This window comes from Nannobrachium achirus, assembly GCF_963921795.1.
Source record: "Nannobrachium achirus genome assembly, chromosome: 3".
NCBI lineage: Eukaryota > Metazoa > Chordata > Actinopteri > Myctophiformes > Myctophidae > Nannobrachium > Nannobrachium achirus.
The window spans coordinates 39,335,858-39,349,324 of NC_137812.1; the positions used below are offsets into that span (position 1 = coordinate 39,335,858).

General features: G+C 39.4%; 1 protein-coding gene across 1 annotated transcript in view; it reads left to right on the forward strand.

Moving 5' to 3' along the window:
• cabp4 (calcium binding protein 4) overlaps positions 1–13,467 on the forward strand; it is a gene marked incomplete at both ends in the record, with an annotated part of 42,962 nt that overhangs the window by 639 nt on the left and 28,856 nt on the right. Inside the window, one exon of the mRNA XM_080722579.1 lies at positions 13,241–13,246. Coding sequence (XP_080578705.1) covers positions 13,241–13,246 — 6 coding nt within the window. The remainder of the gene's footprint in view (positions 1–13,240; positions 13,247–13,467) is intronic.

A 13,467-nucleotide genomic window follows, 5' to 3' on the forward strand; every position in this document is an offset into this window, starting at 1 on the left:
GCATACAAATGCTTGTGGATTAGCTATTAGCTAAAGCTTTGAATTTCTCAACAGGTGTAATAATCATGCGGTGTAATGACAAAATATAGGGACGCCGGGATAAAGTGGTTAAATCCAATTGTGTGTGAAACGTCCTTACACATTTCATTTTAAACCAGTAATTCAACTGGAGTTTCCTCGCTCAAATTTAAACCCATAATGTGATTACCAAAACCAGCTCCCAGCTGTGTGCTATCAAGAATCGATCAATAATGTTAATTAAAAAGAAAATGCCCACAACAACGTCTCTTGACTCCAATGCTGAGACATGACCGATTTTGTAATTATCTGAAGTTAATCATCTCTTTGGGGGGAAACTGCATGCACCACCAACTTGGTTTCATGAACATTCTTCCATCTGTTCGCGAGTTTGACCATGACCTCCATTGTGACTTTGCCCTTTTCAACTCTCTAGTTAATGCCGGTGGACATTAGAAGGGAAAGATGGAGAGCAGGATGATTCCCAGCATGCACTGTGCGATGAGTGGAACTGAATGAAATGCAATCTCAGTTACTAAAAACAATAAGGAAGTACTGCACACTGTCTTCACTCACAGGAATAGTTTATTATACACAGGTTTGGTCTAAACCAGTGGTTCTCTACCTGTGGGTCGGGACCCCCAAGGGGTCCCCAAAATATTTTGGGGGGTCCCCAGATAATTAATGTGCAACATTGTTTTCTCACTCAACAGTAAACAAACCAACATAAAGTTTAAGTGTATAGAGGGTATATGCACATTTCTAAAGTGACAATTGAAGGACTTTTTAATACTACTAAAAAAAATTAAACATTGGCCAAATTGTCAAATATTAGAGGCAGAAATTGTAAAAATAGACAATCTACATGCTCACAACGCCTCGCTTTGTGAGCATGTAGATCGTCTATTTTCACAATAGAACCGTTTCATGTTATACAAAATGTAATGCCTCAACTCTTAGTGCTTGTCAGGGTGGGGGGTCCCCAGTTAAAATATAATTATTTTGGGGGACGTGGCCTGAAAAGGTTGAGAACCACTGGTCTAAACGGCCTGATGAAGTTTGTTTTTGCCTTATGACCCATGACCGCGTAAAGCCTAATTTATGCTTCATCGTATGTCATTATTATACTGTAGGCCACAGGGCTTAAAGGGGAATTCCGGACGAGCGATATTACCACGTTAATCTGATGTTATGATGTCCATGAACAATCGGTAAATATATATATTTTTTGCATCTCGAGTCCTCGGCAGCTTCGACCACAAGCTGTGGGATTTTACGCTAAATCGCTAATTTGTATCGCTTGACATTTCCTTAAAAAAAATTCACAACTGACTTTCATAATGGCAGATTTTGTTTGTTTGTTAATGGATGGAACAACATCAGATTACCTTAAGAAAAGCACTCCTCCGGAATTCCCCTTTAAGTGGTTTAAAGGTGGGTAGAAAAGGCACTTGAGCAGACCTCACAAGAGTGGAGGAATGAAAGATGGAGGAGAAAATGTGAAGGTAAAAGGTGTTGAAGATAGAGTAGTAGCTGTGTTGTGCATTCCAGCCAGTGCCCCACGGGATGCCTCGCCGTGTTTAATGAGGCGATAGTGTGGGTAATTTAGTTCCCGATATGACATTATCACTCACCAATAAGTGAATGCACCATCAAATTCCACAGCCTTCCTCTCTGCCTCCGTCTCTGTCTGTCTATGTGTGTCACTCTTGGACACACTTGCACATGCATGTGCATGCACGCAACCGTGAATCTCCTGTCACTTGTGTTATCGATGTAGACACGCATCAACATTTCTGTCAGGGTCAACTGCACAAGCCAATTAGTCACCTGAGAAAAACGCAGTCTTCACCTACATGGGAGAATTGGGAATTAGCATAACGGCAACAAAATATGGGAGAAAATGAAATGAATGGATAAAAAGAGAATCAAAAAAGACAAGGAGCACAGTTGCACCAGCTATACATAAATCCATGTCCATCTAGAAAAGTGTGCTACCTCATAAAGAAACGTAAACGTAATTTGATGTTATGCTGCTTAGAACTGCATCTTAGTCTTTAGCGAAGTCAACCAAAAAGAAAAGTCCACTTTTCAGGGGTTTATATTCCACGGGGAGCTGACTGGTGCGTGTAATGCAATAACACTATTTTACCTTTTTGCCATTTTTGTTGGTGTTGAGGTGGGGGGTATGGAGATATGTTTCCGAAACCGCAAAGCGCAAAGGGTTTTGCTTGGACTCACTAAGCATATTTGAGCATGGAGAAGTGATACGTCACACAGGGGAATAGGCTCCGGAAGAGTCTCCCACTGCGCCATGAGAGAGATTGAGATAGGAGAGCTTGACAGAGCTTTTTTTTATGAGCAAGACTCTTAACTCTATAATAATAAAAGGACTCCAATTCTTGTATTCGATAACCAACGATTGATTGATTGATTGATTGATTGATTGATTGATTGATTGACTGCAAAAAAGCACAATACTTGGCTTGTTTACATTGGGGTCCTTTTACTCATTTCATTGAGACATAAATGACAGACAAAGATACACAGTACTATGCAAAAAACATCATATAACAGTCAGAAATCAGAAATATACAAATATTTACAGTACAGTAAACAGGTCAAGGGGGGGTTATGGGTAGGCTTTGGCTTTGTCTTTTTACCAGTTTTGAGTTGCAGCCCCTGAAGTGATTTTTCAGAGCGGTTTAAAAGAAGAGCTGGGATTTACGCTACTTTAAGGCTGTCGGCAGGGCATTCCACATTTTTGTGGCATAGTAGAACGAATTTGGAGAACGCAATTTGCTATCGACCTAAGATGAAAAAGCAGGAGGGCAGCACACAACATTTGGCAGGATGAAGTTCAAACCATCTGGGAGCTGTGACATTTCAGGAGCAAAGCTTGTGCAAGGCACTAGGCTGCACCAGTCAAGTGAATAAGTTCAGGTTGTGACATCAGAGTGAATTCTAGAGAGCGAGGCAAAGATGCCAAGAAGAGAAATAACAGAGGCTTTGTACGTACAGTACAGTGACATGTCTGTGAACTCTATTTTTTGGGGGATAACTCTAAGAAAGTGTCCAAGTTAACCTAAAATAACAATGCCAGACCATGGTGCTCAAAAGACTGTGTATTAATAGCCCTGTCATTAAAAAGGTTTTAATTGTCAGAGTTTGCACCAGTGCATTCCCTCTTCATACTAGTCCTGCTCCCCTCAAATTTCAGGTGGATAAGTCTTTGATGCTTTTGTTCTACAGGGCATTCATATAATCGTTATTTCCTTTGCTGTCACTTGTTTGTATTGGGGCACAATTCAGCTTTCTAGGTCATATACAGTATTATGACAAGCAGGTGTTCACGAAAGCGGCATTTATTAGAGCGGCCAGTTCTCACCCCCTAAATCCTGAATATTAATTCTTGCCTTCCGGCCAACGCTTAGAGGTCCATGAAACTAAAAACAATAGGTACAAATTCTCATTTATACCTTCTGGTACTTCCATTTGTGCCATCAATGATGGAAGCAAGAGGAGGTAGCTGCTCAGTTTCAAGGGACAGTTGACAGCCCATCTCCATCTGGGAGGATGGTATCGATGTGTTTCTGTGTTTTGTTTCCTATGTATTGTAGTGCAATATGGTTGTCGTCTGCTGTCCACAATTACCGGTATGGAGGTGGGTGGGAGGATGGTTGTTGTTACACTTTTACTTACTCTATTATTATTATCTGGATCTTGTGACCATGTCCGTGTCTATGTTCTTGTTTATGTATCTTTACTGTGTTTTAGAGTTTTTATTATCTGCTGTAACATAAATTGCCCAGCTTTGAGAGATATTAATAATCTTGACCTTGACCTCCTGGAGCTGCACCGGACCATCCTGAATTTGTCTTGAGGCGCTGAGGAAACTTTTTGTTCCTGATTAACATTGTATTGTTTCCATCAAGGGCTGAGAGAAAGGCGAAGGCTAAACCGCACTAGTCCATGGCCTTGTCAGAACTCAGAAGGTCTGCTTTCAGCTCGATCACTGAGCATATGTTACGAAAGGCTTCAGTCAATAAACAGCATGGTGGTCAATAAAGATTGACTCAAGGGGGGTAGAAATCCCTGTAAATCCTTAGCTTGCTTTAACGAACAAGCAGCAGTTGATCCAGACACTTGTCGGTTATAGAGAGAAACTGTCTGCCATTAACAAAATATGTTTAAGTGTAGTTAGCAGGCAGACAACTTGTTGAAGACCATTGTAAAATCATCACAATATAAACACTAACTTTGTGAGGCTCTTGGCCCTCAGATTTCTTTTAATTTCCTTTCGCTTGTCCAGGCACAAGGTACTTGACCCGTTGACCAACGACAAGCTGACATATTATATTATATTGAGTCAACACTGAGCTTGGAAAAAAACGTTTTTAACTAGAAGCAGTGCTCAGGTCTCCGCCAGGTCAGGTATGTTATTGTGGCCTCCTGGTGGCACTATAATAGGCCATTGTGAAAAGGGCGCCATGTCTTCTTCTTCTTCTTCTAATGTCAATCGGACACTGCAATCATGTTTTGAGGCATTTTGTTCCACAAATGTATTTTGCGAAAGTCGGCCTGCTGGTGGCGCTATAACAGGTCAATGCCAAAAGGGTGGCATTTGTTCCTTGACCTAGTGGGAATGTGCGTGCAAAACTTAACAGAAATCACACGCTGCATTCATGATTTGAGGCATCTTGTTCAAAATGGACCAATCCTGCACATTTTGGAAGCCAATCTTAGCCAATATAGGATGGAATATGGAAAATCTATGTTGATGACATGACTATAGCCTAGAGATAATGTATACCGATTTTCGTGATATTTGGACAAAATCTTTAGGAGTTCTGTAAAAGAACACACACGGACGGACGGACGGACAAACGGACGGACGGACGGACGGACGGACGGACGGGTCTCTGCCATGCCTTTCGGCCTGGCGGAGACAATTATTGTGCTCCTACAGCATGGAATGAGTTTCAAGAGACTTAAATTGGATGCCTTAATCCCTTTGGGCAAAAGAAATTAGAACATTGGATGAGGGAATTTAATAATTATAGATAACTATTGAGGTATTGTATTTGTTACATAAAACAGTTAAAATAAATCATTTAAAATGTGTGCTTCAAATGTAAATTAATTGATCAAATATACAACACCTAGTTCTGATGATGGCCTTCACAAAGTGAATCTGAATTATTGAATGAATTCAGATGAAATCACATGCTAGACTTTACAATAGGCCAATGTTATACTTGAAGCACTGGCGGCAATACAATCAGTATACTATAGCTATACCTCCACAACGTTTAAGTACATTCTAGATAATTTGATATGATAAAAGATGTTTAGATATGGACTATTATTTACATATCAGGAGTTATCCCTTATCTGTTGTCCTACCTTTAATCGGTTGAACTACAAATCACCGGAACATACGAAAACACACATGCAACCACACACGCGCACGCACGCACACGCACACGCACACGCGCACACACACACACACACACACACACACACACACACACACACACACACACACACACACACACACACACACACACACACACACACACACACACACACGCATACAGTATATGCAGGACAGGGGAGGGGGGAAAGCAGGTGCACTTCCTCTGGATGCCTTTTTTGTTTAGGCAGTGGGTGCTCTGCTCAGCTATAAATAAATACAACTTTTAAATCTGCTCTGAGGAAGGCTGAGGCCGAAACACGTAAGCGTTCTCAATAAATTGAGGATGTGTATTAGAGCCAGTCTTGCATCCTTTTTAGGCGTGCCGCTTTTTCCACTTCGGTGGTTTTTGTTTCAAGTATCTGCAGGACTGTTGTATGCTCAGTGATGAAAGAAGTGCTACATTTCTTTTAGCAAAAGTATCTATCTTATTGTACAGATTTTACAAGTAAAAGCTCAGTATTCAAAGTTTACTTGAGTAAAAGTACTGATTATGCAGAAGGTCCCATTTCACAAGTTTTCAAATGTATAAAATGTATTAAAATCCTTTGAAAACGGCAGATCTACAAGCCACAACACATCGCTTTGCAAGTATATACCCAATATATAGGTCTGAGGTGGTTTTGTAATAATAATCCAAATCTACATTGTATCGCAACTAGTACTGTGAGTTTTCAAATAATTGTAGTGGAGTAAAAGTACAATATTTGCCTTTGAGGTGTAGTGGAGTAGAAGTAAAATGACAGAATATTGTACTCCAGTAAAGTACAAAATACCTCAAAATTGTACTTAAAGGAATAGTTCACAACTTTTCAACCTGTCTTCATATAATAGGTCCTCACTAATGTTCATAATAAAATAGCAACATTTTTTTCTATTCAGTCTGGGTCTCATAGGAGAGCTGTCAAATCCTTCTACCGGTGACATCATCGTTTGACAAAAAAAATAATAATAATATTTTTGAAAAAAAATATTTAGATTTTTATTATCACGAGAACAATGGCTTCCACTTTAACATTGCAACTTTTTCAGGAATAGAAAGCCTGCAGTTTCTATTAGCTTGCATTTCCCATTGATGATGTCACCGGTAGAAGGATTTGACCCACCCACAGCTCTCCTTTGAGACCCAAACTGAGACCCAAACTTATCATGAACATTAGTGAGGACCTACTATATGAAGATAGGTTGAAAAGTGGTGGAGTGCCCCTTTAAGTACAGTACTTGAGTAAATGTACTTAGTTACTTTCACCACTGTGTATGCAGCTAGTATACCTCTATTGTTCCATTCACACTCCCTTTCTCTCTCAGTTCTGCATGCACTCCGACGCTGGCAATACTGAGCTCTTGAACTTGAGCTTGAACGTGTGACAGTACTTCTGCATGTCATTATGTGCAAAGGAAGACGGGACTACTGTAGTTTCACAGACATCTTTATTTTTTGTCTGTGCAGACCTTCATCTACGTAATTAAAAAGGGGCTTGTGTTTCACAAAGAATATTCAGAACAGCCAAACTTTACATGCTGCAATGCAAGCCCTGGATCATACATTATTCTACATTATTCTACATTTATCTTACAGCAAAGTCCTCTGTGTTTAATTAATTAACGCTGAGATTTTTTTTTAAACCTATGTTTCTCAGCAATCTGGCTAGCCATCGTCAAAGAAAAGGTCCTTTTCACTTAACTCATCTGGTGCCGATCCCGAACTAGTTCGGCTTTATTTCAATCCAATACAATCTTTTTTTTATTAATTCACTTACCCCGAGCTGCTTGTAGAGTCGTGGGTGGTCCTGGCTCGCTAGCCGCTAGCCAGCTAGCCGTTCTACTCTGTCCGACGATATATTCCATTAAAAATGGTTTAAAATACATTTTTGAGCTCCCCAATGTTCACCGATGTTCGGCGCCGCTTCCGATGAGTACACGAGTGTGCCGATCCCGAAGTAGTTCGGCTTTATTTAATTAAATGAATAAAATGATAAGAGGCCTTCTGAAGCCTGGCTTGATTTTTGTAGCTACTAGCCGAAAGCTAACAATGTCCCGGCCGGCCGTAATTTGCGAACGCAATCGCCAATCTCCGCCTAATCCAATGAAAGACCGCATCTTTAAAGGCTTATATCTCTTTTTTGTGTTTTAGGAAAGCGGCGCGAGGTTTATTTACGGCGAAATCGCCCAAAAATGATCTTTTAGATGACAAAATGGGAATAGCCATTCTGTTAGCATCTTCATCCGGGACATTTCCATGCCGTGCATGAACGTGAGGACGTCAGGTCCTGGAAGCTGAAGTCCTGGAAGCTAAAGCGCTCGCCTATGAGAGATGCGCTGGCATTCTTTGGCCCCTAGAGGGCGCTGGCGCTCAAAGAGTTAAATGGAGCTCAGTTAGTCTGTTCTTGAGAGACTACTATGTCAAAAATGATATTTATTTGGCCACGGACCCGCATCTCAAAATATTTAGTTCCAGGGACCACCCAGAAGCAAAATTTGAGTTTCAAACGTTCGCTTTGAAAGTACATATATTCAAAGATGTGCAGACATTTTCATGACTTTTTCAAAAATAGCAGATCTACAAGCTTGTAGCGCGGCACTCGGTGCCGCACTGTGAGCTTGTATATCTGCTATTTTTCACTGGTTAAAGCATTCAATAATTCTAGGCCTAAATGGGTTAAATGCTTAACCTCCTCATCTTCCTCCCTGGTTATTTTACCTTTCCATCCACCCTTGCAATAGGAGAGCTGAATCTGAATTGAGCTGAATTGAAGGACGTTCTGGTTGACCAGGTCACATAATGTCACAGTCATTATCACACATTCCCTGAAAATGTTTATTTTTTGTCTATTCCCTGTTTGCTTGTTTGCAATATGGATTTGACACTGTGTAAAATCATAAATGTCAACGATGTGGGCTAATTATTATTATCAGTAATCTTGACACTGGTAAATCAGGTATAATCATGTATTTCAACTATGTTGAAGATTAACATTTTTATACTGCAATCATGTCATTTATAATTCTATCTATTCTATCTAGTCATGCGTGCCAACTTTGTTGGCTAATTTGCTATTTTCAAATCATGTTCTATTAATGTTAATAGGTACAGTAGGTAGAGACCTTGTATGAGCCCTTTGGGCTTCTTGCCTCCTCCTGGCACTTTTCCTTTTTATATTTTTCCTTTTTTTGTATTGTTTTTTTTACAATTTGTGATAAATAAATCAAATCAAATCAAATCAAACCATGACTTTATGGTAGGCCTACTTTCCCTTTGTGCCTTGAGACCGCATGACATGTGACAGAGACGTCAAAATATATCAGCTGATATGGGTTTAGTTTAAGTATGTAAGTTAAAAACAATAAGCAGATGAATCTACTTTCCCGCTTCTGTGGTGCAATCCATAAACCACAAGAGGGGTCATATACAGTATGTTCCCGCATTTTAGGATTAGGGTTGGGGTTAGCATCAGTCACGCTCCATAGTGTATGGCCAAGATCCCTGATGTCCTCATTATTAAGCCCTTATCTGGGATATATATATATATATATATACATATATGGATATATTGTGTCAGTCTCATGATAACCAGCGTGGTCACAGTTGCAAATGAATTCTGTTCTTGTCCCTTTTATGCCCATATATGGGGATCCCTGATATGACATCTGGGAATGCTCATAAGGACGGACATATTGTGTCAGTCTCTGTTGTTTCACGCTTCTCGCCCTTTGGGCATCTTACTGGCGTTAGCGTTACAATTGTTTTGAGGGAACATAAAGCTGAGGGAGCATACTGTAGGTAGTAGGTACACTACCCCACAAATTCAAGTAAAAGACAAGTGTCAGGGATTTTCAACCCAAATGCAGGTAAAAGACTGGCACAAACTTGAAGTACAAACAACAATTTATTTCTTTCAGTCATATAAAAACCAGAACAGGCACAGGTAAACAGGATCTAACCAACCATGCTGAAACAATACTGTAATACCGTATACACAGAGACACAGGTGCAACTCAAGCATCAAGGACTGATCATACTGGAGATAAATATTCTTTGACTGAAAAAATAGCCAGGCAGTGGTTAGTGGTTTGGTTAAATATTCTCGGCAGTGAATGAGTTCATTAGACTCTAGTGGGTGCAATCATTCATCCCCTCTATGACTATGGAGTCCACTTATGGTATCGTGACGCACCAAAAAGGCCCTGAAAACAAGTAAAACAGCCCAAAACTAAATAATTAGGGTCCTGCTTAACCTGCATCCTCGGACTCACTTTACCCCTATTCACCAGTCTAGCGTGGGGTGGCTCAGGGTAGATGACAGAGAGTACAGCATCTTGCAAAGGGCCTGGTGTACAAGATACTGTACACTACAACACTAAGATACCCATGTACCAGACAAAATACTTTAAAAACGTCAAGAATGTCCACAGTTACAACACCAGAGGCAGCACCACAGACCATGTCCAACCCAGATTTGGCTCAAACAAAGGGTCAAATTAGTTCTATACCACTAAAATGTGGAATGCCCTACCGAAGTCCTTACAGGAGAGTAAATCCCTAGCCTGGGTTCTGTTCGCTCCGTTCCGCGATTTGTTTTGTCTCTCCGCATCACAGAGAAAAAACAAATCGCGGAACAGAGCGAACAGGCTGGCACCCAGGCTAGTAAATCCTTGCCTGGCGTTGCCAGCCTCTATCACACACTTCCGCCAGGGGGTGTTGTTGTGTTCGTCTGGTTTATTAACCAGGCAAAGTAAATCCCTAACTTGCTTTAAAACTGCACTGAAAAACCACAGACTGGCGGCTGCCACTCGAAACTGGTAACAATAAACCTAGCCTAACCGGACCTTCCCCTGACCCTTCTTTGTAAATACCTTCTTATTTTGCAATGTTGTTTTTGTTTATAACTGATGATATCTACTGCATAGTACTGTGTTCTATCTGTCTGTCATTCAATGTTATATGAGTTAAATATCTATCATAGTACTGTGTTCTATCTGTCTGTCATTCAATGTTATATGAGTTAAATATCTATCATAGTACTGTGTTCTATCTGTCTGTCATTCAATGTTATATGAGTTAAATATCTATCATAGTACTGTGTTCTATCTGTCTGTCATTCAATGTTATATGAGTTAAATATCTATCATAGTACTGTGTTCTATCTGTCTGTCATTCAATGTTATATGAGTTAAATATCTATCATAGTACTGTGTTCTATCTGTCTGTCATTCAGTGTTATATGAGTTAAATATATATCATAGTACTGTGTTCTATCTGTCTGTCATTCAGTGTTATATGAGTTAAATATCTATCATAGTACTGTGTTCTATCTGTCTGTCATTCAATGTTATATGAGTTAAATATCTATCATAGTACTGTGTTCTATCTGTCTGTCATTCAATGTTATATGAGTTAAATATCTATCATAGTACTGTGTTCTATCTGTCTGTCATTCAATGTTATATGAGTTAAATATCTATCATAGTACTGTGTTCTATCTGTCTGTCATTCAGTGTTATATGAGTTAAATATCTATCATAGTACTGTGTTCTATCTGTCTGTCATTCAATGTTATATGAGTTAAATATCTATCATAGTACTGTGTTCTATCTGTCTGTCATTCAATGTTATATGAGTTAAATATCTATCATAGTACTGTGTTCTATCTGTCTGTCATTCAGTGTTATATGAGTTAAATATCTATCATAGTACTGTGTTCTATCTGTCTGTCATTCAATGTTATATGAGTTAAATATCTATCATAGTACTGTGTTCTATCTGTCTGTCATTCAATGTTATATGAGTTAAATATCTATCATAGTACTGTGTTCTATCTGTCTGTCATTCAGTGTTATATGAGTTAAATATCTATCATAGTACTGTGTTCTATCTGTCTGTCATTCAGTGTTATATGAGTTAAACATCTATCATAGTACTGTGTTCTATCTGTCTGTCATTCAATGTTATATGAGTTAAATATCTATCATAGTACTGTGTTCTATCTGTCTGTCATTCAATGTTATATGAGTTAAATATCTATCATAGTACTGTGTTCTATCTGTCTGTCATTCAGTGTTATATGAGTTAAACATCTATCATAGTACTGTGTTCTATCTGTCTGTCATTCAGTGTTATATGAGTTAAACATCTATCATAGTACTGTGTTCTATCTGTCTGTCATTCAATGTTATATGAGTTAAAGAAAAGGATCTCAATGGAAATAAGCCGCAAGGCTTACCTGAGTTTCCTTTTAGTTGACCTTGTACCAGTGAACTGTACTGTCATGAAACTATACCTTTCCCTATGCAAACTTCTAATAAATACTTCAATCAACCAATCAATCAATCAATCAATCAATCAATCAATCAATCAATCAACTAATTATTATGCTTGTATGTTTATGACTAAAATACCTTTAGAGCTTGACATACAGCAGAAATTGATATAGCAAATGACAATAATATTGAAAGGAGAGAAGTACTTCCCCTTAAAATACCTACCACATTATTTTCCAGGGAGATTTTGCAATTTTTGGTCCTGGGCTGGCTATTTCTCACAAGTCTTTGACTGGCACGGTTGGCCGGTTAGTCATTTTGTCAGGGAGGCCATGGCCACTCTGGACACCACTCTAAGCACATGTCATTGGCTGATTCTGTAATTAAGGAAAATGTGTATATATTGCTAAAATGTTATGTTTTTACTCTTATTTAGTTCCCTGGATGCCAAATAGTTAAAGCAGTAGTTCATCTCCAAAACTTTGTATTTTCTGTCAATAAGAAACACACCATGAAGCATTGAATTCATGGAGATTACATGGAGAGTCTCTATTCCTGGAGTCTCCATTGGTCATCAAATGATTGGCTTTGGAATACCTCAAAAACTAAAACATCTCCATGACTTCAAGGCTCCATGTGTAATTGATAGAAAATAAGTAATCTTGTGGGTGTCCTTAGCTGCTAGCATATTGTAAATAGTACCACTGTATTCTCCATCCTTGAAAATGTAGGATAAGACAACTTTGGACTAAATGATCCTAGTTGGTCTACAAGCTGAGTTACTGGTAAAATATGAGCAGATGGTGGCCATTTTGGAACCACAGAAGAAATCTGCGATGGCCCTATAGCCAAAAATGGTTCTTAGGACATGCTCTAACAGTGTGCCAAATTCCATGTTTTTATCGTAAAGAGCACGATTTTCCGCTCAGCCGCCGGACTGGTGGGAATGTGTACGTGCAAAGTTTCACGCCAATACTGTAGAACGCTGCGTTCATGATTTGCTGCAAACTTGGCGCTCTAAAAGTCTGCTTTGAGACATGGAAACAGGTTTTTCCTTGGCCTCTAGGGAGTGTGCATGTGAAGCTTCACACCAATTGGTGCAGTTGTAGGTAAGTTAAGTTTAACCAGGCCTGAAATGTTGAATTTGTTCCTGTCAGTATTTTTTACCATACTTATTTGTCATCCTGTTTCACCCCTGTCATGAGCCTTGGGGCCTACAGAGATCATTATATATATATATATATATATATTGTGAGAGAATACAGCTCCACAATTGTATCTGAGAACAAAGGCAGACAGTTACTGTGCATCTCTAATCCAGACATATTTAGCTGGATAATCACCTGTAAGAGACTAATCCTGAGGTTATGTGAGAATGCATTCACTCATACGCCTCGTTCATATCTGTCACCCAGGGCAAAGGAAGGCAGCATACACAACATTGCTTTGCCTTCTCTCTCCTCTTCCTCTCCCTTCTTTTTCTGCCAGGAGAAGGTAAGGCCAGAGGGGTGGGGTGGATGGGTGTTATGCTGTGGGACTGATTCATATAGCAAAGTGACAATATATAGGCCTATATTCGTCGTTGTCGGGTGGAAACCGTGTATGTCCAAAATCGTTTGTTTTGTATTTATCATTTTTAAAATGATTTAAACTAGTGAAAACCGATCTACAAGCACACAAGCACACAACGCCTCGCACCGCGAGGCGTAGATCTG